A 27,539-nucleotide genomic window follows, 5' to 3' on the forward strand; every position below is an offset into this window, starting at 1 on the left:
TGGAATATAAACAAACCATGGCTCAACTTTAGGTCTGGATAACCTAACTTAGCAAACAAGTGAAAAATGAAAAACTGTCAGAAATTGTTTATCAGTAATTTGATTTCTCATCACTAATACTTTTAGATAAATTATATAGAAATGATCCTCAAGTTCATTACATGATGCTTTTGTGAACAATCATATATGGTGCCTTTAATGTTGTAAAACCAAGGCAGAAGGTACAGCCGCTAATGGTTGGGCAAAGGGTGGGGGGGGGGGAAGCTGTAAGCAGAGGAATAGAAAGTTCTGGGGGAGAAGGCAGTTGTAGCACTGTAGAAGGTTACAGAGTTAGGGAGGAACAAGGTGATGGATGGATTGATTTAAACATGAAGTATAATTTTAAATTTAGAGTATAAATTTAGGGACCAAGAACCAATGTAGGTTATTGTCTACGGAAGGTGGAGGATCAGAGACCGGCCTGGAGAGCATTGTAATAGTGGGAGTCTGGAAGTATCAAAGGCATTGATGAAGGTTTCAATGGCAGATAGGCTGAAGTACAGGCAAAGCTCCAGAGGTAGTAGGTGCGCTTTGTGATGGAGTAGATATGGAGTTGGGCACTCAATACAAGTCGAATAGGGTGCCGAGGTTGCATACAGCTTGTTCATTCTGAGACAGTGACCAGGGAGAAGGATGGAGTTTGTGGCAGTGGTGAAAGATGATGAGTTTGCTTTTCCCAATGTTTAGTCAGAGGAAATTGTGGGTCATCGAAGACTGGATGTCAGACAAGCAGTCTGACAGTACAGAGATAGTGGAGGGCTCAAAAGAGGTGGTGGCAAGGGAGAGATAGGTGTCATCAACATACACTTGGAAGCTGATCTCATGTCTGTGGATGATGTCACCAAGGGGCACTGTGTAGATGTGGAAGAGGAGGGGGCCAAGAATGGATTCTTCAGGGATTCCTGAGGTGTAGGAAGAAGGGTCTTTGGTAGAGATGCTCTGGCTACGTTTGGATAGGCAAGAGTGGAAACAAGTGAGGGTATTCTATCTGAGCTGTCCAACAGAGGAGAGGCATTAGATAGTGTGGATGGCCATGTTAAAGATTACAGAGAGTTCAAGGAGGGATAATGCACCACGAGGCTAACAGCGCTCACCGTTATAACGGGGTAAATCGGACAGCAATTTCTGGCGTCCGGACACGCGCAGTTAAACGCAGGAAGTTGTTGTCAGAGATACCCCGCTCCTCCACAGGGTACGCTGTTGCAGTCCTCGCCGATAGACTCGGCACTGAAATGAATGCAATGGCGTGAAAGTGGGGTACTTGCCCTTTAGTTCCCCACTAAAGACTGCTGAAAAAGCTAGGGCTGTTGCATTCAGGAGTAAGTGAGTTTTTAATGGTATGATAAATGATAATTACTGAACAACCTCTCTGGCCCTGAAAATTTAATTTTACAAGTGTGGAATCTCATTCCCTCAGAAGAAAATTAGTGTTGGAGATTAAAAAAATCTTTGTCCTTCTCTTTTATCTCTCTCCTTTAATCCCATCTGTATTTCCCAATCTTTATTTTGCTTTCTGTACATGATTTAAATGTAATTCATATTTCCTGCTTTATACTTCCTGGTTTAGACTCTGCGTGGCTCAGTGAGGATTCTTCAATCTGACTGGTTAAAGAGCCTCGTTGTTTCTTTCCCTGCTCATACATGCCACAGATCCCCTGCAGAGGGCACCATGCTGGATCAGATGCCAGATTAGAATAAGTCCTACACTCTAAAGCCCGCTAAAAATTTGTGGGCAGCTGTCAGCGAGGTGAACGGCGAACACCGTTCCTTCACCACTGACTGCAAATTGTTTCCATGGACCGTGATACACAGAGTTTGCATATCCTTGGTAATTCATACATAATACATTTAGTGTGGAAAAAGTTTCCTTAGCAGTAGGGTTTTACAATTGCATGAGTGTTCAAACAATGTGAATATGCTGTGTACCTAAAAATCAAATCACTTCAAAGCTGTGTTTATTTTCAGTTTCAAAGTATTCAATAAGTTGAGCTGAGGGGGATTAATTTATCTTGCTGCAGAGATACTTGAATCAGGAACATGGATAAGGAGACAACTTTGGAGACAGAATGTTCGCAGAATGCATTTCAGAATAATTGTTAAGAAAGCAACTTCTGTTTTTATTGCTAGTGTATAGCATTAAATACTTGCGATAGGAAAGTATGGGTTATATAAAAAAAGGTGTGCATGCATGTCAGGCACAAATTATTTAAAAGTTTCTGCTGATAAACGTTCACCAGGTGTTACAGGCAGGAGAAGCAGCAGGCGACGAGAGATCAGGAGGGACTGCAAGGTGTTGGCACTCCAAACCACTACATCACAGAAAGGTAGGATGTGGATTTGTTCCCCACACACAGATCTTGAGCTCAAAACACAAATGGAGGGAGGCACTTTCCCAAAGGGTAGGAAATAAACAAGAAAGAATTTGCGATAATATAGTGCCTTACCATGTCCTCAAGACATCCCAAAGTACTTTATGACTAATGGATTACTTTTGCAGTACTATCGCTGCTGTTATGTGGGAAATGTGACAATTTTGCACACAAAAAGCAAATGAATGAATGATCAGGTAATAATTTCTTGGCGGTGTTAGTTGAGGGATGAATATTGATCTGGATACCTGAAGAACACCTTGCTTTTCTTCAAATAATGATGCTTTACCATTATGTTGCACCATAGGATTCTGCTTTTTCTTTTATTATTTTTCAGCAAGTGCTGTGATTATACAGATATCACTTGAGCAGGCAGGCAGGGGCTCAGTTATGTGCTCAAGTCCGTAATGGGACTTGAATCCACAACCTTCTAACTCAGGGGCAAATATTGTTACCAATTGTGCCAAGCCAACACTTAGTTGGAAGGGGGAGGAAAATGATGAGAATCGGTCATCCCACGGTAACTCTCACACACCTCCAAGCAACCAGCTGTAGAATGGCATTGGAGGTGGTTTAGAAGCTGGTTGCCAACCTGTCCTATTAACCCTGGGAGGTTGTGGTAAGGAGACTATGGGATAAGAAAATAGATAAGGAAAATAAAATATCTTATTTTTAAAAGCAATTAAGAGAACGAATATGCCAGCTGATTTGGAAGTTAGGGCTCATGAAAATAATGCCACAGCACAAACAAAGAAGTCTGAAAATTGCTTGTAAATCCTGTCTAGTTTGTTATTTCTGATTCAGACAGTTTATAGTGGCAAATGGAGGTCAGAGACAGTTTATCGTGGCAAATGGAGGTCAGATCCAGATGTGTCCAATTTTTGGTTAGTCCTATAAATGGAGCTTAAGTTAGTTAGCTGTTGTAGTTTGTGAAGTTACTATACTGCGCTCTCTCTGTAAAGTTACAAAAGTCCCTGAAGCTTCTTTAAATAATCTAACACTTTAATCAATATTAAATGTTGCTTTCATTTGTAAGGTCAAAAATTCCAAAAATAATTTTATAACTGAAGGCTTTGGAGCTTATGGTTTCTGCCAGATGGATGTTAGATTTTAAAGGAGTTTTATGAATGTCTTATGGATCAGTGGTCTATTTTAATAAAGTACTTTTTAACAGTTTAATTATGGCATATTGTACCCTTATTGATTTACATCTTTTAATTTTTCCTACTGTGCAATTCTGACTATATATCCTTTCTTCTTTGATCCAATGTAAAGCTATATTCCTTCCTTATCTCCTTTTAACCTCCCCCTCACCTGTTTCAGAAGAATCTGGAAAAAAAAGTTGCTATTTTGGAGATGTGACTTTGAAATAGAGTTGAGTAACCTTGCTTGTCTTGGCTGCATAGGACTCATGGATTAGGGTTATGGCAAGAGTTCTAATAAGACAAACTGGCTGTTGGAAACTGCTTTCTTAGCAGTTATTCTGCAGCACATTCTGAAAGCATTCAGTCACCTCTGTTATCCATCTAGATCGGTCATTGATTTAGGTGTCTAATGCAGCTGTGATTGATCAGCCCAACATAAAACTTAATTCTCTTTATAGAATAAATAATGGACATATACTTTGATAACTAGACCAGCATCCTGGTATCCTATTATTGCTACCAACATTAAAGCCTCAGCAGAATACAGTCAAGCCCAATTATATGATAACCTAATATAAGGTTTATTTTTTTTTTAAACGAAGCCTCACTTTCCTGATATGGTCAGTACAGTACTTGTTAATAGCTTTTCTTGTTGAATTAGGAAAATTTGTTTTATGTCCTTTGTTTTCAATTTTTACTAGTACATTTCTGGATTTTAAAATTATTATTTATAAACTTTAATGTAAAGTGTTCCAAACTCTGCTATTAATCAGATAGTATGCCTAACTAATACAAAAGCAAAATACTGCAGATGCTGGAAATCTGAAATAAAAACAGAAAATGCTGGAAATACACAGCAGGTCAGGCCGTTCTGATGAAAGGTCATCGACCTGAAACGTTAACTCTGTTTCTCTCTCAACAGATGCTGCCTGACCTGCCGAGTATTTCCAGTATTTTCTGTTTTTATGCCTAACAACTAACCTATTTAGGTATATTATCAGCTTCTCAGTTCATAAAGTAACACAAAATTTAACATTCTTACTCACCACTCGCAATATAAAGCTCGATTACGTCATTATTTTATTGCAGAAATCAACAGTATCCACTGCCTCAATTTTCTTTTTACAAATAAAACCCCATGTGTGTATATGTCAGGTCAGGTGATTAAACCGGATACTGTAATGATAGTAGACAGTACAACCTGTGACTGGGCCAACACCGAATGGTGAACAGCAGTTAACTAAACTAGATATAGACGCACAACACCATGGTACAAGCTTCTGCCTTAAGAGGTGTGAAGGACAGTTTTATATAGAAACTCAGTTATTTCCTGCTAATTTTCTGAATTTGAGATAATCTGAAGAGATTGTTCAGCTAACAAAGAGGATTAAAGCAGCTGTCAAACTAGAAAATCTTCCAGTAACAGTATTTGACATCAGGAGTCAGGGCCTATTCCGACCATTTCTCCAAAGGAAACAGCGGATCAGTCGCTTTACCCTGGCCAGTCCCTATATCAGATAAACATTACAATCGTGCTGCAGATCCCAGACCAAACGTGAGTAACTCAATGGGAGAACTGCTAGTGAGTTAAATTTTCCAGAGCAAAAATAAAATATAATCGGAGATAATGATTTTCACCTTTATCAAGTTGGTTACAAAATATCCTAGTATGATTCGCACATATTACCTCTCCTTGATACGACATCGTTTGGAGGAACAAATGTGAGCTTCTCCTGGTAGCAGTTTGCCTAGCTTGATTGGGATTACAAAAAATATATAGAATCTACAACCAGAGCAGTGTCTGTAGACTGCTAGATACAATTATAGTTGATTTGATTTGTATAAACATACACTTTTCAATTTGGTTTTACTGCATAATGAATAAATCATACACCACTTAGTAGCTATGAATACTTAATTAATTAACTTGTAACAACCAAAAATGACACTTTTTTTTATTCTTTCACACTAGATTGAGTCTGTGAACTGCTTTGCTTAAGACACGCTATTTTATAAGTGAAGCAATCTAGTAAATTTATAAGATGGGTTCAGATAAAGGCTTTTCCATCCATATAATCTCATCTTTCTAGGATACCATTACAGTATCAGGCTGACTTGGAGGACAGAATATTGTCCAAGATGTCTGTCTGCGGATGAGATCAAATTGGGTGCAGTCGCCAAAATTACTAACCAATGTGCTAAAATTAAAGAGTTTTGGACAGGCTAAATCAATGGGCAGACAGGTGGCAGATGGAGTTCAAACAGGTAAGTGTGCACTCACAAGATTAGGTAAAAGGGGTATATTTGGAGTATGTATTAAATGGAAATGTACTTGAGTTAACAGAGCAAGGGAGCTGGAAATTTTGGTGGATAGTCATTAAAACTGTTGGTACAATGCTTACAGTCAAAGAAAGCAAATAAAATGTTACATACAAACATAGAAACATAGAAGATAGGAGCAGGAGTAGGCCATTCGGCCCTTCGAGCCTGCTCCGCCATTCAATGAGATCATGGCTGATCATCCAAATTCAGTACCCTGTCCCTGCCTTCTCCCCATATCCCCTGATCCCTTTAGCCTCAAGAAATATATCCAACTCTTTCTTGAATATATTTAATGAACTGGCCTCCACCGCCCTCTGTGGCAGAGAATTCCACAGGTTCACCACTCTCTGGGTGAAGAAATTCCTCCTCATTTCAGTCCTAAATGGCTTACCCCTTATCCTTAGACTACGACCCCTGGTTCTGGACTTCCCGGCCATCAGAAACATCCTTCCTGCATCTAGTCTGTCCAGACCGGACAGAATTTTATAGGTTTTACAGTATATAACTATGCATTCCTGTTAGTTAACTGGATTCAACACTATTGGTTCTAGAATCACAGTATGGAACCTAATGGGAGGCTTGGAAGGATAGACTAAATGGACATGGTCCTTTCCTGTCCAAAACAATGTTACTAGTAAGGCAGGTATTTCTAAAGTTGCAGTACCAGGCCTGATGGACAGACATACGACAGGACATCGCCAATGCTTGCGGACAGGTTTTAAGGTATTTTTACACTATTATAGCGCCATCCGTCCATAACACACAGGTCCAGTGTAGTCAACAGCACTACCCAATGTAAATTTACCTGCCTTAATTCAATTGACAGTAGTGGAGGCCCCCCAATTTTTTTCATGCGTTTCCAGATCTGTAGCCTTCTAAACAAGCATGCTGAGCCAGCTAAGCATATGTAATGATGTAAAATTATATCATGACACAAGTAAGTATGATGCACCTTACTGCCTCAAAAAAAAAATCAGGCACTGACTGGAAAGAGTTGATTTTTTTTTTAAACGGGAAAATATGCTTCCGCTCTCCTGTAGAACCATTGGAGGAGAAAGATTCAGAAAACTGCCAGGTCTGTTATCCAAATTGACCTCCAATGGTGCTAAAGGAGAGTGGAGGCATATAATAGTTTATAGTCGTAGGTGAGCGCTCAACAGATGTAGGTATAGTGTCGCTCTCCCAAAACCCAAGATAAGTGTAAAATACCTTCACACAATGGGCTGGATCTTGCTAGAAAAATAACGCCGTGTTAACGACGCATGCCGTTATTAATGTGCAAATCAGCCAGCAAATCCAGGGGATTAAGAAACACGGGAGTTGCAAATCTCCAGAACTTTCTGGTCCATTTGCACTGCACTGTCATTTGATTCGCACAAATGACATCTCACCCTCAGCCTCCCTGTTATTTTTAAGAACTTGCTGGATTTGCACATAAGTTGGCCGTTATTTACCAAACTTATCTGTGGCGAGTTTAAGAGCGTAAGTATCTTTTTAATGACGTGACAATTGTTAATGCAATTCCAATGAACCTCTCTGGCTCAGAAAGGAAACACTTTAAACTGTTCAATTTCATTTCTGTATGTAGTCAATTGTTTAGAGATTTTTAAAATATCAAATTTAATTTTTTTTCTTACTTTTCCTTTGTCTTTTTTCTCTCTCTCATAATCCAATCTTTCTTTCCCTCTCTTTGGGCTCGATTTTTCGGTGCGAGGCGGCTTGGGAGCGGGACAGCTGCCTTCTGGGTTCCAGTCCCGCCCCCAATGACATCAGACGCACAAACGTGATTTTGCGTCAATTGGCCTTGTTAAGCCCGCCCTGTTAAGAGGAAGCCAATGTCAGATGACGTCAGTTGATGATGCATCATCTGCCGGATTTCTTAAAGGGGCCACGCACATTTTTTTTGACAGCTGATTTCTCAGTGTTCGACAGTGCCGAGGTGCTGCAAACACTGACAATCACTGTACAAAGGTGAGCTCTTGCACCCAGGCTCTCCAGTGACTCCCTCCTTAGGCTAGAACACATGGCAGCTGCAGGCGAGGTTACAGAAGCGCTCCTTCACTGGAGAGAGAGGTTCTCCCAATGAGGTGGGACTACACATACAATTCAAAACTTGTTACCTACAGAAAAGTCTAAATGCATTAAAAATTATTTTCCCAACATTATCTTACCTCTGACTATTCTCGGACTGGCAATCAGTAACTAGTGGTGTTCCACAGGGGTCAGTGCTGGGTCCCCAACTCTTTACAATCTATATTAACGATTTGGAGGAGGGGACCGAGTGTAACATATCAAAGTTTGCAGATGATACTAAGATGGGAGGGAAAGTAGTGAGTGAGGAGGACATAAAAAACCTGCAAGGGGACATAGACAGGCTAAGTAAGTGGGCAGAGATTTGGCAGATGGAATACAATACTGGAAAGTGTGAGGTTATGCACTTTGGCAGGAAAAATCATAGAGCAAGTTATTATCTTAATGGCAAGAAACTGGAAAGTACTGAAGTGCAAAGGGATCTGGGGGTCCTGGTGCATGAAACTCAAAAGGTTAGTATGCAGGTGCAGCAAGTGATTAAGAAGGCCAATGGAATGTTGGCTTTCATTGCTAGGGGGATAGAATATAAAAATAGGGAGGTTATTGCTTCAGTTGTACAAGGTATTGGTGAGACCGCACCTGGAATACTGCATACAGTTTTGGTGTCCATACTTAAGAAAAGACATACTTGCTCTCGAGTCAGTACAAAGAAGGTTCACTCGGTTAATCCCGGGGATGAGGGGATGGACATATGAGGAGAGGTTGAGTAGATTGGGACTCTACTCATTGGAGTTCAGAAGAATGAGAGGCGATCTTATTGAAACATATAAGATTGTGAAGGGGTTGGATCGGGTGGATGCGGGGAGGATGTTCCCGATGATGGGTGAAACTAGAACTAGGGGGCATAGTCTTAGAATAAGGGGCTGCTCTTTCAAAACTGAGATGAGGAGGAACTACTTCACTCAGAGGGTGGTAGGTCCATGGAATATGCTGCCCCAAAAAGCTGTAGAAGCTACATCATTACATAAATTTAAAACAGAAATAGACAGTTTCCTAGAAGTAAAGGGAATAAAGGGTTACAGGGAGCGGGCAGGAATTTGGACATGAGTCTAGGTTCGGATCGGTCATGGCCCTGTGGGTAGCGGAGCGGGCCCGTGTAGCCTGATCCTGCTCCTATTTCGTGTGTCTAATTCTGTTAGTTTCAGGAGATGGTTCTGTGATAGTAGATTGGCGGTTAGGATCAGATCAGCCATGATCTTATTGAATGGTGGAGCAGGCTCGAGGGGCCGATTGGCCTACTCCTGCTCCTATTTCTTATGTTATGAAACTCACCAGTGCACCATTGGAACCTTCACGCCACTTCTGCAGCTGTCATCAATGCAGAAACATTATAGTAGACCCACAGCACGCCACACTTACCTGGTGTGGTGTCCGGATGTCGGGAAGCCCGCAGTAGATCTGTCAAAATTGCAAAAAGCCTCTTAACTGCCTGTTAACAAGCAGTTAAGTGGCCATAACCCTCTTCCCACTGCTATGTGTCGGGTCCATGTGCAAATCGGGGACCCGACACTTGGGAAGATTGATTGGAGGCGGGCTGACAGCGGGTTTCTGACCCGGTCAATCTTTGCGATTTTGCCGGATGTCCCGCCTCCAAACCCACCCCAAGCGCCGGCAAAATTCTGGCCTTTATTTCTCTTTCTGTACCCGATTTTACCCTCCTTCTGTGGTTCTTCTGTTTCTTTCGCAATCCCTAAATCTCTTGGTTAAGTAAACAGACTGTTGGTCCCATGGGTAACTAAGGTCCCAGATGCCCCGTTGCCCTCACCACGCAGTTATCAGCTTGCACTTCCAGCAAGTTAGAGCAAAAACTTTGAGTTGAAGGGTGCGGGAAAAACTAATGCCGTACGCCGCAAAATGCCCCGCTCCAGCAAGACCTGGCCCAATCTGTTTTGGCGCTTGGGCCACTAAAAGCATGAACACTTTGCATTCCTTACTTAGTCAGTGCACTCATTTTCTGTCCTCCAATTTCATCCTATTTGAATTTTAAATACAGGCAGACTAAACTATCACTGGTATAAAAAGATTGCCTTTAAAGCAACCGGCTCATTTTGAAAAATCAATGGTATTTGGGGTGGGGGGGGGGGGGGGGTAGAGAAAGAGGGGGAATTGTCATTCCTTGCAATGGTTGCCTTTCACTTTTGAACAAATCAGGAAATCAGATCGCTATATGTGATTGATGTGGTATTATTATTGAGATTTTAATAAGTTTCCTTAGCCTCACTGACAGTTGCAATTCTGAACCAAAAATAATTTAAAGAAATTATCTGAAGTTCCATGCATTTCCTGAACATTCAACTTTATAAACACACTGAAAATTGCTTCTGCAGAGGTTACAGGATAAAAACTATTATATTTTAAGATGTGCTACAATTACCATTCAGTATTCAAAGGGTCAGCATTGCTTTGTTTACTGGAACTAGACTGGGGATTCAAGAGACGGCTCTGAAAACTCAGTTCACACCTGAGCACATTTGCTGCTAGAGAGCTCCTTCCTTGGCATGGTCACAGATATTCTAGCTGCTTTGTTGCAAATTATTGCAATGAGATTTTCTTTCTGATACCATAATAGACAAAGAGTATACAGTAGTAGACTCAACGGTGAAAAGGTAATTTGTTTCCTGAGATAGAGTATCATATGGTTACATTTTTTTGAAGACATAGAACATTTATTTTCATTCATGAGCTAGGCATGCTCTCACCATCTAGAAGCCATTGATAAATGTACCAGACTTGGACTGATACATCAGGGCTATTTCAAACCCTATTATCAACCTGATCAAACACTAACTGGATGGATCCTACTCAATGGATAGATATACAGGATCTCAACTGTACAGATTTCAGGAGAATTCTGAATTTTAAACTGCGGACATGGAAATATTGGTTTATTGCTAGCTACTATATATTTTTCTCTGGCAGGATTAGGAACACTAGGAATACTATTCTTGATTCCAACTTCCTTTAAAAAAAATACAGCATGGGTGCTTTTGTATAATATAAAGAAACAGATCAGTTCAGAAAGTCAAACAGTAATATATACACAAATTGGTAATACCTTACGTGAGTGTTGTAAGCAGACCGCTGAGCAAAGCTTGCTGGACAATACTGGCATTTATATGGCTTTTCTCCTGTATGTGTTCTGATGTGAACGGTCAGTCCACATTTTGAACTAATAATTTTGTCACAGTAAGGACATGTCTGTGGCGTTCTTTTCTTCTCATGCACTCTCCTAACATGGTCATTGATGTCCTTTTGGCGTTTAAATCGCTTGTCGCACAATGAACATGCAAAGGGACGCTCATTATTATGAACGGTCAGTCTGTGCTGTCTTAGGTTCTGATGATTGGAAAAGAGCTGAGAACACATATTGCAACTGTACTTTACCACAATGGTAATACCATGTTCAGCACCCATGTGAGTTTGATATGGTTTCAAAAATTGAAAAGTCTGGTTACATTTGTCACATGTGTAACTCTGAGGCATGCGTTTGGAAGCGCTCCTAGTCATTTTTTTCAGCTCGTTACTATCTGAGCCTTCAGGCTCATCATGCATTCCATCTTCATCTTCCAGACAGTGCAATTTCTTGATCACAATTAGTGTTTCTGGGGAATCTACCTGGATTATTGGATCAGTTTTACAATCATCCTTTTGCCTAAACTCATCAACAGCATCAGTATCTTCCGCATTCACCTCTTCTGTGGTATAGGTAGTCGATTTAACCATTCCTGTGCTAGGATCAATGACAGTGATTGACTCAGTGACTTCTTTTACACTTCCCCGCTGTGTGCAGTGTTCTAACTGTGGCTGGCTAGTTTCAAAGGTTTTCTTTTTTGGCACTTTGTCCCAAAGTCTGTTTTTCATTGGTGCAGCAACAATCCTGGATGAACTCTCCATCTCCTGGCTGTCCAGATGCTGTGAGTGTGTCTTATTCCAATCACTTTCAGCTTTACCAGCAAGCTGGTACTCTTGGCAAACTTGCCCCTTCACATCTGGGCTTTGCTTTGATAGCTTCACTTTCAGATGCTCGCAGGCTTCCACAAGATCCTTACATTCTAATCTTTCAGCAACCTCCTGCATTCGATATACTTTCTGGGGCTCAATCTCCATTTTTGCTGTGTATACAAACTCTAAAAAGGAGGTAAAATCCTCAGTGTAAATATCCTGTAAGGTGACTGTAGTTTTCTTTTTCTCAGACAGCTCGTCCCTTAGGAATATTTCTCTGAAGTAATTGCTAGAGGCAGCCAGCACTGCTCTGTGAGCAGCAAACTCTTCTTGAACCCCAAGGTGCTCTGTATGGACAGTCACATCACACAGATGGCCAAATTGATAGAAAGCGTGCAGTGCACTCAGAAGATTTGAAGCAGCAGCCTTTGATTCCATGGTAACTCTGTATGGATCCATCCTTTTGGAATAGGAACAGGAAAATATAAAAATGAAATAAAACACAGGTCATTTAAATATGTTACTCTTACATCCTATAAATGACTATTGTTAAACAAAGGGGGAAATAACATCAATCATTTTTAAGTGAATTCATTATCCAAGGGTCAATAATTCCACTTCCAAGGTCCAGAACTTAGATCTGAAAAAAATTCTAATACTATTTTCTTTCCCCCATTTTTTTCTCCTGTGATCTTCATGTATTAAGTTCAATCCTTAGCTGAGAAACCATTTGGAGACCTGCTTGGCACTATGATCTTCCCATCATCATCATCATCACTCCCTTTGGGAGAAAAAGTTAACTTTTACTTTATTGGTAGTCCAGAGGTTTCCAAACTTCGAAATGGCTGTCCTAACTTCCTAAAAACAGTATAAAGCAACAAAATAACATGCTAAGACAAGACTTCCTTTGTGAATCCCATAGGATCTGGAGACCCCAATCTGAAAATGTCTGTGCTGAATTAGTTGATCTCAAATGTGGTAGTGATGAACCATTCCAATTAGTCTTAGTTTCCCTGTGCTAGAAAAGGAAAATAAAACAGCTAGGATTCCAGCTCAGATTCACTTCCAGTGACTGCTGCTGGAACGTATGTGCATATGGACGTCAGGTTGGGCTGGTACTTGCTGTCCATACTCACATGAAGAACAATCACTTGACCAATGTACAAAGTGCTTTAGTTGTTTGTTGTATTTCAGAAAAAAAAGAGGGACACAATTTCAGGGCACGAAAGGTGCTGACCAGGATAACTGCAATGAAAGAATTTTAAAATGGAACTCTGAAACGTAAATACTGGATTGCAATCAGATGTTAATCAGAGATGTACATTGCAGGAAAAAATATGTTTCCAGAAAATACAGTAACCTTGCCTCCCTTGAATGCTGAAAACATGTACAGAAAGTATAACTGCGCCATGATATTTATAATCTATTACTGCTCCAATGGTTTGATTTATTGTAAACTGAGAGAACCAGGTGGGTGCAAGATCCAACAGACAAGGCTTTTCTCACCTTTAAGCACTGAGCTGCAGTGTCTGATAAGTGGTTTGAGGTCATCGCTATTTGCACGTATGAGATCAGAAGATAAAATGTAAGAAAATGCTGTGGGGGGGATCTACACAGCAACAACATGCATTTATATAGCATTCCTCACATAAAAGGAATGTCTTAGAGTGCTTTACAAGGGGAGAGGTCAACAACGATCAGCTAACAAGGAGGAACTTTGGGATAGGAAGAGAAACTCAAGACATAAAGTCAGACTTGCATTTATATAACACTTTTCACAACCTCTGGACATCCCAGGGCCAATTAAGTACTTTTGAAGTGTAGTCATTGTTGTAATATAGGAAATGTGGCAGCGAATTTGTGCACAAGGTCCCACAAACAGCAATGTGAATGACCAGATCATCTGTTTTAGTGATGTTGGTTGAGCGATAATTACACCGGGAGATCTCCCCTGCTTTTCTTCGAAATAGTGCCATGGAATCTTTTACGTCCACCTGAGAGGGCAGACAGGGTCTTCATTTAATGTCTCAGCTGAAAGACAGTGTAGCACTCCCTCAGTACTACACTGGAGTATCAGCCTAAATTTTGTACTCAAGTGTCAGGAGTGGGACCTGAAACCACAACCTTTGGACTCAGAGGTGAGAGTGCTACTCAGTGAGCCAGAGGTGACACATCATCAATGAGATTACTTTTTGGAGGCTTTTGAGAGGTAGCAAGATGAACTAGTTTTGGGAGATAGTAGCAAGTAATGTATTTATTAAAGAGAGTATGCATGATGCCTACATATACAGAGAGACACATACAAGAGAGATAGCCATGCACATACACAGGGGTAGAGAAATTCCTGCTGCTCTTGTTTCATAGAAACGAAACTATTGAAAAGTTTTCTTACTTTTTTTTTTTTTGAGCAGCTTGGCAGTATTTTTGTGGAATGAGGAGGAGTGGTCTCCAGCGGCCCTTTAAGAGCCACTGGTTAGACTGCTCAAGACCCGGAACATGTGGCTGCAAGCTCCGCTGATCTGATGACCAATTTCAATTGAGATCCTACAACAAGCATTAAGACCCTGATTTGCATTGCAAGACACATAACACCGTTTCAGGCAGGCACCCTGCACACCTAATTTGGCAGCCGACGCACTTCTAGGGGCAATCAGGCGCAGGAGGTTGTGCCTGAAATTAATCACAACATTGATTTAATGCTCAAAAAATGAGCACAGTGATGTTGAATGTCTCCCCCAGGTAATACAGAAGTTACTGCCTAGTGATTTGCAGATTTTTAGGATACAAGACAGGCGAGTTTATATTATAAAACAGTTTGAACAGTAGCAAGTCCACATTAAGGAAATTAATGTACAATTGTAGAAAACAAGTATCAAAAACAGCACTGTGCTTTGCATTGTAATTTTCCTTAAGATTACGCAAATATGGCTAAGTTAAAACCCCTTGTAATCAACATTTACTTGAACAATCTTCCAATAAACAGAAATCCCTCCAAAATTTTGCAGCAGTTCTTCAATAAAAAACTTCAGAAGACTTAATAATTTTGAACAGATTAAAGACCTTATGAAGATGCATTTTTGCTGGCACCAAGACTCCAGTGTAACTATCCCAGTATCACGAAAGTTTCAAATCAATAGAATTGTTTTACTAATTACATAAAACCGCAGATCTTCTGTGCCTCTGCACACAATAAGTTGAAGGACATGCATTAGTATCTCTTTATTTCCATCTCTTCACTTCAGAATGTCTCCTATTCTCTTTATGGCACTCATACAACATTTGTCTCTTTCTATGTTGTTTTCCCTTTCTTTCTGAATATCTGGAACATTTCACTTTCTAGCATATAAGCACACAATTCCTGTCCACAAACCTGACTTCCTGTGCCACAATTTTGAGTCATGCTTTTTATATCAACATTCAACACTGAAAATCATTAGGTAAACATTTATAATGGGAAAACCCCTTATAAAGATGCAAAACAGTCCCTGTATAAATGTTTTGCCATCACATTTTCTTGATCAAGCAACAGAATCACTCCAAATGTTTTTCAAAACATTTTCATTCTCCATCTTTACTCAGCAACAGGAATTTATAATGTCCAGAATAAAGTTTTAAACAAAATAAAAGTACACCTTTCACAATAACATGGTTACATTTCCTACATTACAACAGTGACTACACTTGGCTGTAAAGCGCTTTGAGACGTCCGGTGGTTGTGAAAGGCGCTATATAAATGCAAGTCTTTCCTTTCTTCCTTTTACATTTACCCACTGAATTGTTTATGTGGCTTTTAATACCGCCATTAAAGCTTTTACTTCAAGGTCTCATTCTCTCAAAAGCCTGAGCATCACTGAATATTTTTAAGCTCACAGCAGTCCGACAATCTTTCAGCCACATCTGTGCAGTTTGCAGAATTTCCCTGCCTATAATCTATGTATCAGCATGAGATGATACCCTTTGTGTGTGGATTTGAGAGTTCTTTACTGTTTTCCAAAAGACTTTCAAAGAGAGAGGTTGCAATCTCAAAACTTTATTTCAGGCAAATGAATACATTTACTTAAATTTATTAACAACTGCGCTTTTCTGTTCTGAATTCCGCAGGTAGCCGCCTCCTGTAATTATAACTTCTTTGTTAGCGGCTTGGAGAGTTAATCAAGAATATAGTTCTTTTTTAGTCACTTGCTTATTTCTGCAAAAATGCAGTTAAAAAATCTGTCTTCTGAACCATATTTTAGCTTTAGGGACTTTTTCTTCGTATGAAAAGTTGGAATCTGTAAATTATAAACTTTTGAGTGTTTTATCAGATCATTTCTGTTCACATAAAATTATATTTATTAAAGACTTTATAAGCCAGCCAACTCACTACTAGTGCACTAATGGGTAAAGTTTCCACTCCTACCAGATGCCACGAGTTGAAGCTTTTACTTGAAGGCCTCAGTCTCCCCCAAAAGGCTAGGCTTGAGACTTGATATTTTTGTCCAGAGTCAGCTGTCAGCTGAAAGCAGATGGAGCATGTAGTGTGCACATTTTCCCCAAGATGCGTCAGTTGCATTTAAGCTAGCAAATTATTCAACGCTTCTCTCAGTTTATAACAGAATCTATTTGGTTATTCTTGAAAATTATTTGAAGAAAAGCTTGAGGATGAACTTCAAAGGTTTTTTTCAGGTACAATTTATGTTGACTTTTTAAAAACAGGGAGGTTTTGTGTGTGTGTGCATATGTTTGTGAGTGGGACCGAGCAAAGGTGACAGGCTGTACTGATTAAAGTTGCGGCAGGTGTATAAATTTCAAAAAGCTCATTAACCAAGACACAGGATAGACAGTGTCTTTTCTCATTCGTTGTGATTGTTAAATGAGTTAAATTTTGAAAGCAAACAAAACCTTTTTCACCTATGTTTTGTTGATAGAAGATATAAACAAATATTCTAGCTACGGAAACAGTCAGAAAGCATGTTTTCCTTTAAGTTTAAGTTAAATTTTGAAAGCAAAAAACCTCAATCATGAGTGGTTTGTTGATAGAAAACATTGCAATTATTGACATCCCTGCTCTGACTGCCTACACTCCAGCAATCCTCCCCACCCCCCTGCAGTGCTCCTCGACCCCCAATCTCCAGATTTCCCTCCAACTACTCTCAGCCCATTCTACAAGGACTTGGAATTCTCCAGCCTGACCCTGATACAATTAGAGCCACCTTAAAAGTTCTCCTAGTACAAACTGCAATCCTAATGGTATTTCTAGACCTCCCCGCCTATATTCCCGCATTGCATAATAACCACTAGATGCATCCCTCCTACACGCCAACCCACTGTTTGCTTCCAAAAGTATTACCCCCGCCCACAATGAGTCCCAGCTCCTCTATCTCAACAGCCCATAATGAAGCACATATCCAGCAGCCTCTCCTAATGTCAACATATGATGTCGCTTATCCTCTTGCATGAGATAGACCATAAAAAAGGACATAATGAGTGCATCACCAAAGGAATGTGTGAGAGCCACACAGTAACAATTGAAGCATCAGACAGGGGAGAGAGAGCGAGAGCGAGATAGATGGAGAATGAATTTGGAGTAACAGAAAAGAATTACAGGAAGAAACAGTGTTACAGGCAGAGATAAAACATTTTTTAATTCCTTGAGCAATGCCCATTGGAGATGATCAATACATTGTATGTTATCATGTTCCTGTCATAAAATAACATCTCCTTCAGCACATCATGAGCAACACAAAAGATCTGATAGTTTTTATTTTAACACAAAGTACTAATGTAAAATATATTCACCATAAATGTTTAATTGTTTTTTTATTGTACTGATTACAAAATTAATGATTTATTTTTGTTTTAATGTTTCTATTTTCATATCTAAGTTACAAAAAGTTTAAAACAAAGACCTAGAAGACAAGAGAATAAGTTGCAGAACAGTAGTGTGAACGGAGGGCTTTGGTGGGAAAGAGAGCGAGACAGCCCTCATGTTAATTTTAATTAGTTACCTACATTGAGGAGAAACAAACTGGAGAAGCATTAGAATAATCAAATTTAGTGATTTATTTTGCAAAATCATCAAATGTTAATGAATCATTTATTTGTAACACAGTAAAAGCAAAATTCAAAACAATTCACATGGTTACTTGGAAGGACGAAGGAAACTGCATTCATAGTGTCTTATGCTCTCAGGGCATCCCAAAATGCTTTACAACCATTTGACTGCTTTTTGAGGCAAATGCAGCAGTCAATTTTCACAAAGTAAGGCCCCACAAATAGCAAATGAATGACAAGGTAATCTGTTTTTGATGTTTTGGTTGAGTGAGGAAGTTGGCCAGCTCACCGTGGCATGGGATCATTTACATCCAGCTGAGCAGGCAAAGGAGCTTGGATTTTACAGTTCTCCCTTACTAGAGCACTGAAATACCAGCCTAGATTACATGCTCATGTCTGTAGTTCGGCTTGAACACACAACCTTTCGATTCCAAGGCGAGTGTGCTAACAACTGAGCCAAGTTAGCATTAGTAAATCATTTATATGAAGTTATATACAATACAATTTTTAAATTCTCTCTCTCTATGGCATAAATCTCCACAGGGTCAACCTCAAAATTAAAATGACATATTAGCTATAGTGGTACTCTAGTCTATTTGACAAGTCTGGTCATCGATTGAGCTCTCCCTAACAATCATCTTGCATTGCACTGAAGGGCCATAGCTGGCCACACACCAGCATAGTCAACAGAGTGACTACAAAGTATACCTGCTTGGCTATCTGGGTACTGGATCACCTCTGTGTTGCACTGGAATTTGATTTGAAGCAGCTGCATAAAGTAGCATCCTGTACTCCAGGATCTGGAACAACATTTTTGGATCGACTTTCTTAAAACTGACCCCTATGGCTGATAGTCACTTCCAAGTGAGGATGACCTATGGAAGTTCGTGCCTTGGAGAGGTCTTCCTCCCAATGTATCGTGTTGGATGCCAACTCCTCCAAAGGTGTTAATTCTGTTGTACTTTGGATTTGCCGTTTTCCCCTTTCCTTCTCACGAACAAATTTTCTTACCAGATCGTAATGTAAATCAATCTGTGAAGATATGAAAGCTGAATGAATTTATGTTGATCAAAAGATCTGTGAACCTCTCTGATCTGAAAAGCATTGTTTTTATTCACAGGTTGTAGATGTAAGATGACAATGAACATTGCAACTTCAGATTAAATCTCTATAAAAGTGATAAGTCTCTATAAAGTGATAAGTAATTTATATAAAAATTATATGCATTAGTTGCATAGATTAAAGTACATCACGATGTATTGTAAATTAACTTACCAGGCACAAATGAGTTATTTATTTGAATCTTCTTTCTAAGAAAGCTGAAGATGATGCTTATCCTTCTTTCAGCAGCTGATAAGATTTTCCTAAGGGCATAGCAGTGGAGTCTTTATCACTGTGTGCCACCTTCAGTTTAGTTCAGCAACCTTTTTCAGATTAATTTTATGAATATTAAACAACTTTGTTATTTTTCTAAATTCCTGTTTTTAAATCAGATATTTTATTGAACAATATTCTTTTTCATAAGCTTCAATGTGCTGAAGAGGCAAGCTGTTACAGCAGACTAAATGATAGGTAATACTTTTAAATTGAGAATACATTGTCCTTCAGTGAGAGCATAACCATTGCATCCCTGAGGCTATGCAACTCCTGTGACCTACTTTCAGGACACCAGGAGAACTCTCTGCTCCTCTTCAAAAAGTGCCACAGAATCAGTTACATTCACGTGAGCTGGCAAAATAAGCCTCAGTCAAACAATGCAGTTTTGAACAACCAGTTAGCATCTTCTTGGAAAGGGAGCAGTGAAAAAAAACATAAGCTAGGGCCAACCTGCACCCAAGTTCTCCAGGTTTATGCAAGTGGGATGTGTCCATATAGGGAAAGTGTTCGCTCCAACTCCATGTCAGGCAAATAAAAAAAATCTACTTATGTGGAATTCTCAGAAGTTTGCTTTAGTGATTTATGTATACTGATGGGTTTCCATGATTGGTAGATATCAAAGACAAAAATGAGAAGTGTGGGGTGTCTGCTGGATATTTCTTCATTCAGCAGAACCAAGATAGGGAATTTAGTGAAGTGGAGGTCAATCTAGCAGCGCACAATGCAATATATGCCATTTTTAATCTTCATACTAAAAATTATTTTGCTAAAAAGTTAGAAATGAAAAAAACACTAACTTCTTTTGGTCACTTTCATTGCAAATTAAAGCCACTTGCTAACAAGTGGTTTATTTCTAATTAAATAATTATAGACGGTCCAAGTTATTGCCAGCTGTAAATTACCACTGAAGTAAGGAAGATAGTATAGTTATACCACAGCAGCAAATATTCACCATATGCTCACAATTACTGCCAAAGGGGTCCAGCAGACCCCCAGGAGGAAACTTCCCCCATCCTTCAAACAAGCAAATTGGATCCGAAGCAATCCTGGAGAGCCAATCAAAAGGCTCTCTGAGATTATACGTACATTACATGTCAAAACACACTAGGTCACAATATTTCACATAAGTATAAACATAACCTCAACCAATGGCACAAGTAAAGGACTCCCGAGTTTGAATTTTTAAGTACTGTAATGGCTCTCAACTGATTAGACCAATTTGTTTTCTCTTTCCTAACACTTTCAGTAGCTAGAGAGAGTAAACCATATCTTGATAAAAATAAGTGAATGTACTTCAAAAATGTATCACTGATTTGATCAAACAAACAAATCTCTCCCTTTAAGTTTTCTACTGATAATTTTCAGCACTTTAATGCTAAAATTGTCTTTGAGTACCTGGTGCCAATACATACAATTTCCAGAGTCAAGTTGACATTGTGTTCTTGAACACTTTGGTGAATCATTTCTCATTCCCTTTTACATCTCCAAAACTTTTGGCATGATCTAGTACCATAATTTCTCTTTGCCTTTTACATTGCCAATTTTTGACAGCATTTGACACTATACATTTATAAACAAGTTATCATGAACATAACTTTGAGCATGACCCTCCATCTATGCTGTAATTGGTAGCATGTTTCAAGACTATTTTTCCATTAACTCAGGAGTTTCCCAGGGTTCTGTCCTCTTCCACTCTATTCCTTCCTCATACAAATTACCTCCTAAATTTAGCATCCGACCCCATAAATTATTTTACTGATGATTCCACTCTACAATCATCAAATTACTTCATATTGCAAACCTTCAGTGCACGCAACCCGCTCTCCTCTTGCAGTGCAATAGCTGAATCACCACATAGAGCCACAGATGTTTACAGCAAAGCAGCTTGTCATTTGGCCCAGTGTCTCTGTGCTGGATCGATGCTAGAGCAATCTGAAACTAATCCCACTTCCTGGTCTGGTTTCTCCCCATAGCTCTGTGACTTCATCTACTTTGAATGTTTATCTACTCTTCCCTTAAAAGATTCAATCCATGCCCTTTGACTCCCCAGGCCAAAGTTATGTTTTCTTCAGGTTCTTCAAAAAGGTACCTTCTTTATGTCACTCCATCCAACAGCTGCTACCTTTTATAGTTACACCCCTAGTTCTTCTTCAGTTAACAAGAACCTTTGCCCCACCATCTCCTCTGACTTCAAATGGAACTCAAATTCCCTTGATTTCCCTTCAATAACTCAAGTACACACCTGTTCAATTCTTGAATTTGCAACACCATGTTAGGGAGGTTCCAACACTACACATTCCAGGACAGATACAAGAAAAGCCTTCTGTCTGTTAGATGTCTCACTCCTCATCTCTAGCCTCCAATTTTTCTTTTTGCTTCTCTCTGTTGCAACCTTTCTTGTTTCTATTTTATTGGAACCACTATGATCAGCATTCCTCTGAACTTTCCTTTCTTGTTCCTTCTAAGTTGCAATAGGTCATCCGAAATGCTCTTCTTCATCCCTATATTCTGTGTTGAAATCAAAGTATGTCACACACAAATACATTCTTTCCTTGGTCCTCAAAACTGTGAAACTTATCTTCCTTGGTCATTCTTTCCTTCTGCAAATTACAGCCTTTAAAACTCAAAAATAGAGAAAGTGCTGAAAACATGCAACAGGTCAGTCAGCATCTGTAAAGAGAAAGACAGATGTTTCGAGTATGTGCCCTGATACACAACTGAAACATTATAATCTGTCTTTTCTCTTCACAGGCGCTGACCAACCTTCTATATTTCTCCAACATTTTTAGTTTTTATTTCAGATTTGCAGTTTTTATTTTTATTTGTACTTTTAAAACTCCAGCTTGGTATCACATAAACACCACTTCCTAATTTACCTCATCTCTTTTACTCCGGTCTTCACTTTGGTTTCTTGTTAGTAAGAAAAAGAAAAAACAAAAACCTGGTAGACCCATTCATCAGATTTTTTCAAAACAAGTTGTTGTTAAAGCAAAATAATACTTTATTTTAAATCAATTAAATGTCTGAATACACTTTTACTGTGGATGGAACTCAGTTTAACAGGTAAGAAAACAAAATCAAAATAATTAAATTTACAAATACTTTCTATATTCAGTAATTTTCTGTGCTCAAAATTGATTTATCCAATAATCTGAATTAATTATAACTAACAATGGAAATTTGATGCTAAAAATTTGAAATTAGATAGTTTGAATTAAGCAACTGTACTTTCACACTATCCATTCGTAAACAACTTTAATTTTCCAGCTAAGATTTTACAAATTAATTGCAGCTTTTTATTGATAGCTCACAGTCGCACCTGCGAGTTCAAAGTGGTGACAGCTACAAAACAATACAGCAGAAATGGACTCTGGATAGGTTTTGAGGACTAACACTCCAATATTTGAAATAACTTTGCTTTCTGCAAAGGAGATTTACAAGCAGGTTTCAGCTTATGAACATGCACACAAGAATGGAAAACTAAAGGTCAGCAAATTCTTCTTCACCTACACAAATTTCTAAAACTCATTTCTACTAGAGCTGCATGGCAATTTTTCTCTATTGGTAACATAAATTTTATAAAAACAGCAAGTGCTGGAATTACACAGCAAGTCAGTATCTATACCAGAGGTACATTAGTGTAGTGGTTATGTTATTGGACCATATATCCAGAGGCCTGTTCAAATCCCACTGAGGCAGTTTGAGAATTTGAATTCAGTTAACAAAACAATCTGGAAATAAAAGCTGTATCAGTAAAAATGACCATGAAGCTATTGGATTGTTGTAAAAACGCTAGTGTCCAATGTCCTTTAGGGAAGAAAGCCTGCCAACCTTACCTGGTCTGGCCTGTATGTGACTCCAGTCCCACACAAACATGGTTGAGTCTTAACTCTGGCTGCGATCTTTACAGAGGAGGCGGGTTGAGGACGGGCCCGCAGCTTTCAGAGCCGCTCCCGGATGCAGCCTCCCAGCAGTTACTATTTTCGTTTGATTGGCCTTGTTATGGCCGATGTGCAGGTCCCTCCAGGCAATTGGTTGCAGAGCGTTAGATTCTCGCCTCTGATGATGTGTTACTTCAGGTAAAAATTTAAAGAGGCCATGTCCCCTTCGCAAAAGCATTAGTTTTTTTCCTCTTAAAAGGTGCTGGCTGCTGCAGGAATGGCAGCCCCAAAAACTAAGGCTGCACCCAGGTTCAATGAGGACTCCCTCCATGCCCTTGTGGAGGGAGTTAGAGGAAGTCAGGAGCGCCTCTTCCTTGGAAACGCAAGGAGGAGACCTCCTCAGCAAACCAAGGCAGCTTGGCTGCAAATTGCTGAGGTGAGTTCGAGGTCTGTGTAAAGACGCACATGGGTTCAGTGTGGAAAAAGCTTTAATGATCTGCTGAGATGACCTAAAGTGTGGCCTCTGTGTTCTGGGAAATGGAAGTTCAAGAGTGAGGGCTCAGGGAGAATTCCATGTAGAATGTTGGTGGTGGCAAACCCCCGTTTATTAGACAGATGATGCCTGGGGTTTTGAGAATGTTGGACTTATATGCATCTCCAAGTGCCAGCCACCTGTGGTTGAAGCGAAACCTTACGCAAATCTGGCATGGCTGAGTGCATCCCTTGCCTGACGGCCAGCAATGTGGTCCCTGCTGCTCGATTGGCCACACGCGGACCCGCAAGGCGTCGCTCACCGTCCTCCTCCTCATCCTCTTCCTCCGAGGAGGCTGTATGCTGAGCCACTTGTTCATCCGGCAGCACTAAGCTGCGGTGCTGTGCGATGTTGTGCAGGGCACAGCAGACCACGATGATTCTGGACACCCTGGCTGGTGCATACTGCAAGTCTCCTCCAGATCTGTCTAGGCATAGTAAGTGAATTTTGAGCAAGCCGATGGTTTGCTTGATGATGCTGCTGGTGGATATGTGACTCGCATTGTACCGCTCCTCAGCATCATTTGATGGCCTCCTCATTGGTGTCATAAGCCACTTTTTCAGGGGATAGCCCTTGTCGCCAAGAAGCCATCCGGAAAGTTGGGTTGGCAGATGGAAGAGCTGAGGCACAGTAGATTGGCGCAGGATGAAGGAGTCATGGCAACTGCCAGGGTACTTTGCGTAAACATGCATGATGATCTTCCTGTGGTTACACACCAGCTGGACGTTCAGGGAGTGGAATCCCTTGCGGTTGACAAATACAGCTGGGTTGTGATAGGGGGTCCTAATGGCTACATGGGTGCAGTCTATGACACCCTGCACCATTGGTAGGCTGCCATACTGGTAAAGCCAACCGCGCACGCCGTCACACTTGGGCCATCCGTGGAGAAGTGGATGTAATTGTGCGCCTTTGCAAAGAGGGCATCGGTGACCTGCGTGATGCAGGTGTGTGCGGCCGACTGGGAGATGCTGCTAATGTCTGCAGCCCGAAGCAAAGAAGTTGAGTGTGGTGGTGACTTTGACAGCAACTGGTAAGGAGTGTCCACATGCTCTTCTGGGCTCCAGGTGTTGGTGCAGCATTGCTCAGATGTCAGCGACTACGTCTCTCGAAAGTCTCAGCCTCCTTTGGCACTGCTGCTCAGTCAAGATGAGGAAGCGGATCCTCTGCCTGTAAACCCTGTGTTGGGGGTATCTCCTGCTGCAAGGTGCAGTCCTGTGCTGAGGCCCTCCGCCCTGTGCATCATCAGGTGGGTGAGGAGGAGATTGACGCACCTGGTGCTGGTGTTGCTGCTGTAGCTGGTTGTGGTGCTGCCGCGGCTCTTCCTCCGAATCTGATGACCAGGATGAGAGGATATAAATGGTTCCCATCCCGTTGTTATAGATTTCAGTTGAGGCATGAAGCCTACAAGCAAACAGTCGAAGTGGCCTGAAATGATTCCAATCAGGTCACACTGCAAATGGCTGTCAGCTTGAACAGTCACAAGGTCAGTAGAGTTGCAAAATCTTATCCCAAACCTCCAACAACAAAGTTGTTGCATTTAAATGTCAGCCATGTTACAGGAGCGCTTTTAAAGTGCTGCATCAATGACGACAAATCATGTCCTCCAACAACTTGTCTCCTTGCAGATGGCCTGTTTCTGACAAGACGGGAAACAGGAGCAAAAGGCACGAAAATGGGAAACCATGATAAAAATAGGATTAGCAAGGCAGTTAACAGGCTGTTAACTGCCTTAAATACCTGTCCCGAGCAGTTGACCCGATACTCACGAAAATCGTGTGGAGGCAGGTTTTTCTGATTTTTGCTGCCCACCACCTCCAAACCCTCCTCCTCAGGGCTATTAAAATCGAGCCCATTGACTCTGAAGTGGCCTAACAAGCCACTCAGTTGTATTAACCACGACAGTTGGGTCAACCCGCTACAAAGAAAGTGTGGTACAAGGACTGCAGTGTGGTTTAAGAAAGCCCACAAGGCAAGAAGGAATGGGCAATAAATGCCAGCCTTACCAGCGATGCCCACATCCCAAGCATGAATATTAAAAAAAAATCAAGAGATCACTTTGGGTGGGTTCTTTAATCAGCACAGTTTTAATGAAGAGTCGCTAGCCCCTGGCACTGACCGGTCCTTGTCCGGGAGTTGACTTGGCTGCTGTTGGTTTCCAACATTTGCCATTTATCTTTACAATATGAAAATGATGAAAGGTTTACAAGTGCGGTACAAGTTGCACTGGTTGATCCTTAGTGGCTGCATCATATCAGCCCCCAAACCCTCTATAAACTAGGCGAAGGGTAGTGTACCTGATGCACTGTACCTGGCGGCGCCCCAAGCACAACCCGGACACACCTCCCTCTGCCCATCCCTCACCCAGTCCCCGCTATCCCGGGCACACCTTTCCTCCGTCTTTCAGCCCCACAACCGCTCCCCAGTGCCGGGCACATCTCCCTCCCCCGGCGGCTGTCAGTCCCCCTCGGCGGACGGGCTGGCTACACAGGCTCCTGCCCCGAGCAGGGGTAAGCCCAGCCCTAACGCGGTCCCCCCTTCACCCCAGGCGACTACAGCGGCTCTTGTCTGGACTTACCTGACTCCGGGGCTAGGCTGCTCCCGGCCGGGCCCGGGTGCCACGACTGTGTGAAGCCGGGACTCTAAGTGGCCATCGGGCGGCGCTGAGGCCCGAGCTCGGCCCAGAAACCACAACAAGACAAACGGCCGCCCCTCGCGCTCCGCTCACCCGCCGGGCCGCTCAACGCGCAGGCGCAGGGGCAGCGCCGACTGAAACAACCCTGGCCGAGGTACGCATGCGCGGCCTCAGAACGCTGCTGCGAGTCGCTCCTGGGCATCAGACTGGGGCAGGTCGGAACTGGGCGTTGCGAACTCTGCTTGAATGCATTCCTAGAGGCTTCATCGCATGACCAACAGCCCCTCCCCCCCTTCCCTTCCTGCGCCTCTTGCAGAAGAGGTTGACGGGACTGGCTCTGCAAGGGCCGGGCGTGGAGGTGGTCCTCTCGGCTTACGCCGATGACGTGCTCCTCACGGTCACGGATCCCGCTGACTTGCGGAGGATGCAGGAATGCCAGCAGATTTACTCGGACGCATCCTCCGCCAAGATCAACTGGGAGAAATGTTCCGGACTCCTGGTGGGTCAGTGGCGGGTGGACTCCCTGCTGGAGGAGTTCAGGCCTTTCGCCTGGAGCACCACGCACCTCCTAGGACGCTGGACAGGACTGCTCCGAGTGTTGTCCTACAGGGGTCGAGCGCTGGTCATAAACCAGCTGGTGGCTGCCATGTTGTGGTACCGGTTGGTCACTTTGATCCCTCCCCCTGCGTTTGTCGCCAAGATGCAGAAGAAGCTCATCGACTTCTGGGACAAAAGGAAGCACTGGGTCTCTGCCGCGGTTCTGTGTCTCCCGCTTAGGGAGGGCGGTCAGGCGCTGGTGTGCCTTCGCACCCAGGCTGCGACTTTCCGTCTTCAGACGCTGCAGAGATACCTGTACGTCGAGAATCCTCCGAGATGGTGTGCGCTGGCGACGTTTTTCTTCCGCCAGCTGCACGGCCTCAATTACGGCACGCAGCTCCTGTTTGTGAAAGTGGGCGGCAGGCGTGCCGACCTGCGGGAGCTGCCTGTCTTCTACCAGGAACTACTATGGGTTTGGAACTACGTCGCTTCCAGGCGGAGCTCTCCCCCGTCAGGAGCGGCGGCTCTCCTTTGGGAGCCGCTGCTCAGGAATCCGCACCTCCACGAACGCAGGTTCGGGCGGCTGGCGGAGGGCAGGGCTGTGCCTGGCGGGGTGACCAGAGTCGGGGACCTGCTCGA

At 41.8% G+C, this 27,539-nt stretch overlaps 1 protein-coding gene across 6 annotated transcripts in view; it reads right to left on the reverse strand.

The window, feature by feature from the left end:
* LOC147121474 (uncharacterized) overlaps nucleotides 1-26,627 on the reverse strand; it is a 45,152-nt gene extending 18,525 nt beyond the window's left edge. For 2 of the 6 annotated variants that reach the window (XR_015077556.1, XM_085981750.1), the window contains exons 1-4: nucleotides 26,307-26,627; nucleotides 19,217-19,305; nucleotides 18,781-18,973; nucleotides 11,022-12,368 (exon numbers count right to left, since the gene is read on the reverse strand). Coding sequence is in view for 5 of the 6 variants with exons in the window: in XM_085981750.1 (XP_085837876.1) it covers nucleotides 11,022-12,367 (1,346 nt within the window). In the remaining variant the exon portion in view is untranslated. Of the gene's footprint in view, nucleotides 1-11,021; nucleotides 12,369-18,780; nucleotides 18,974-19,216; nucleotides 19,306-21,560; nucleotides 22,034-22,194; nucleotides 22,229-26,306 lie in introns of those variants that run through there. The other 4 variants (XM_085981751.1, XM_085981752.1, XM_085981753.1 and 1 more) reach the window with 4 other exon arrangements.
* Between the last annotated feature and the right edge of the window lie 912 nt (nucleotides 26,628-27,539).

The sequence above is a fragment of the Somniosus microcephalus genome, chromosome 3, assembly GCF_052327205.1.
Source record: "Somniosus microcephalus isolate GS21.2 chromosome 3, FLI_Smic_1.0, whole genome shotgun sequence".
Classification (NCBI taxonomy): domain Eukaryota; kingdom Metazoa; phylum Chordata; class Chondrichthyes; order Squaliformes; family Somniosidae; genus Somniosus; species Somniosus microcephalus.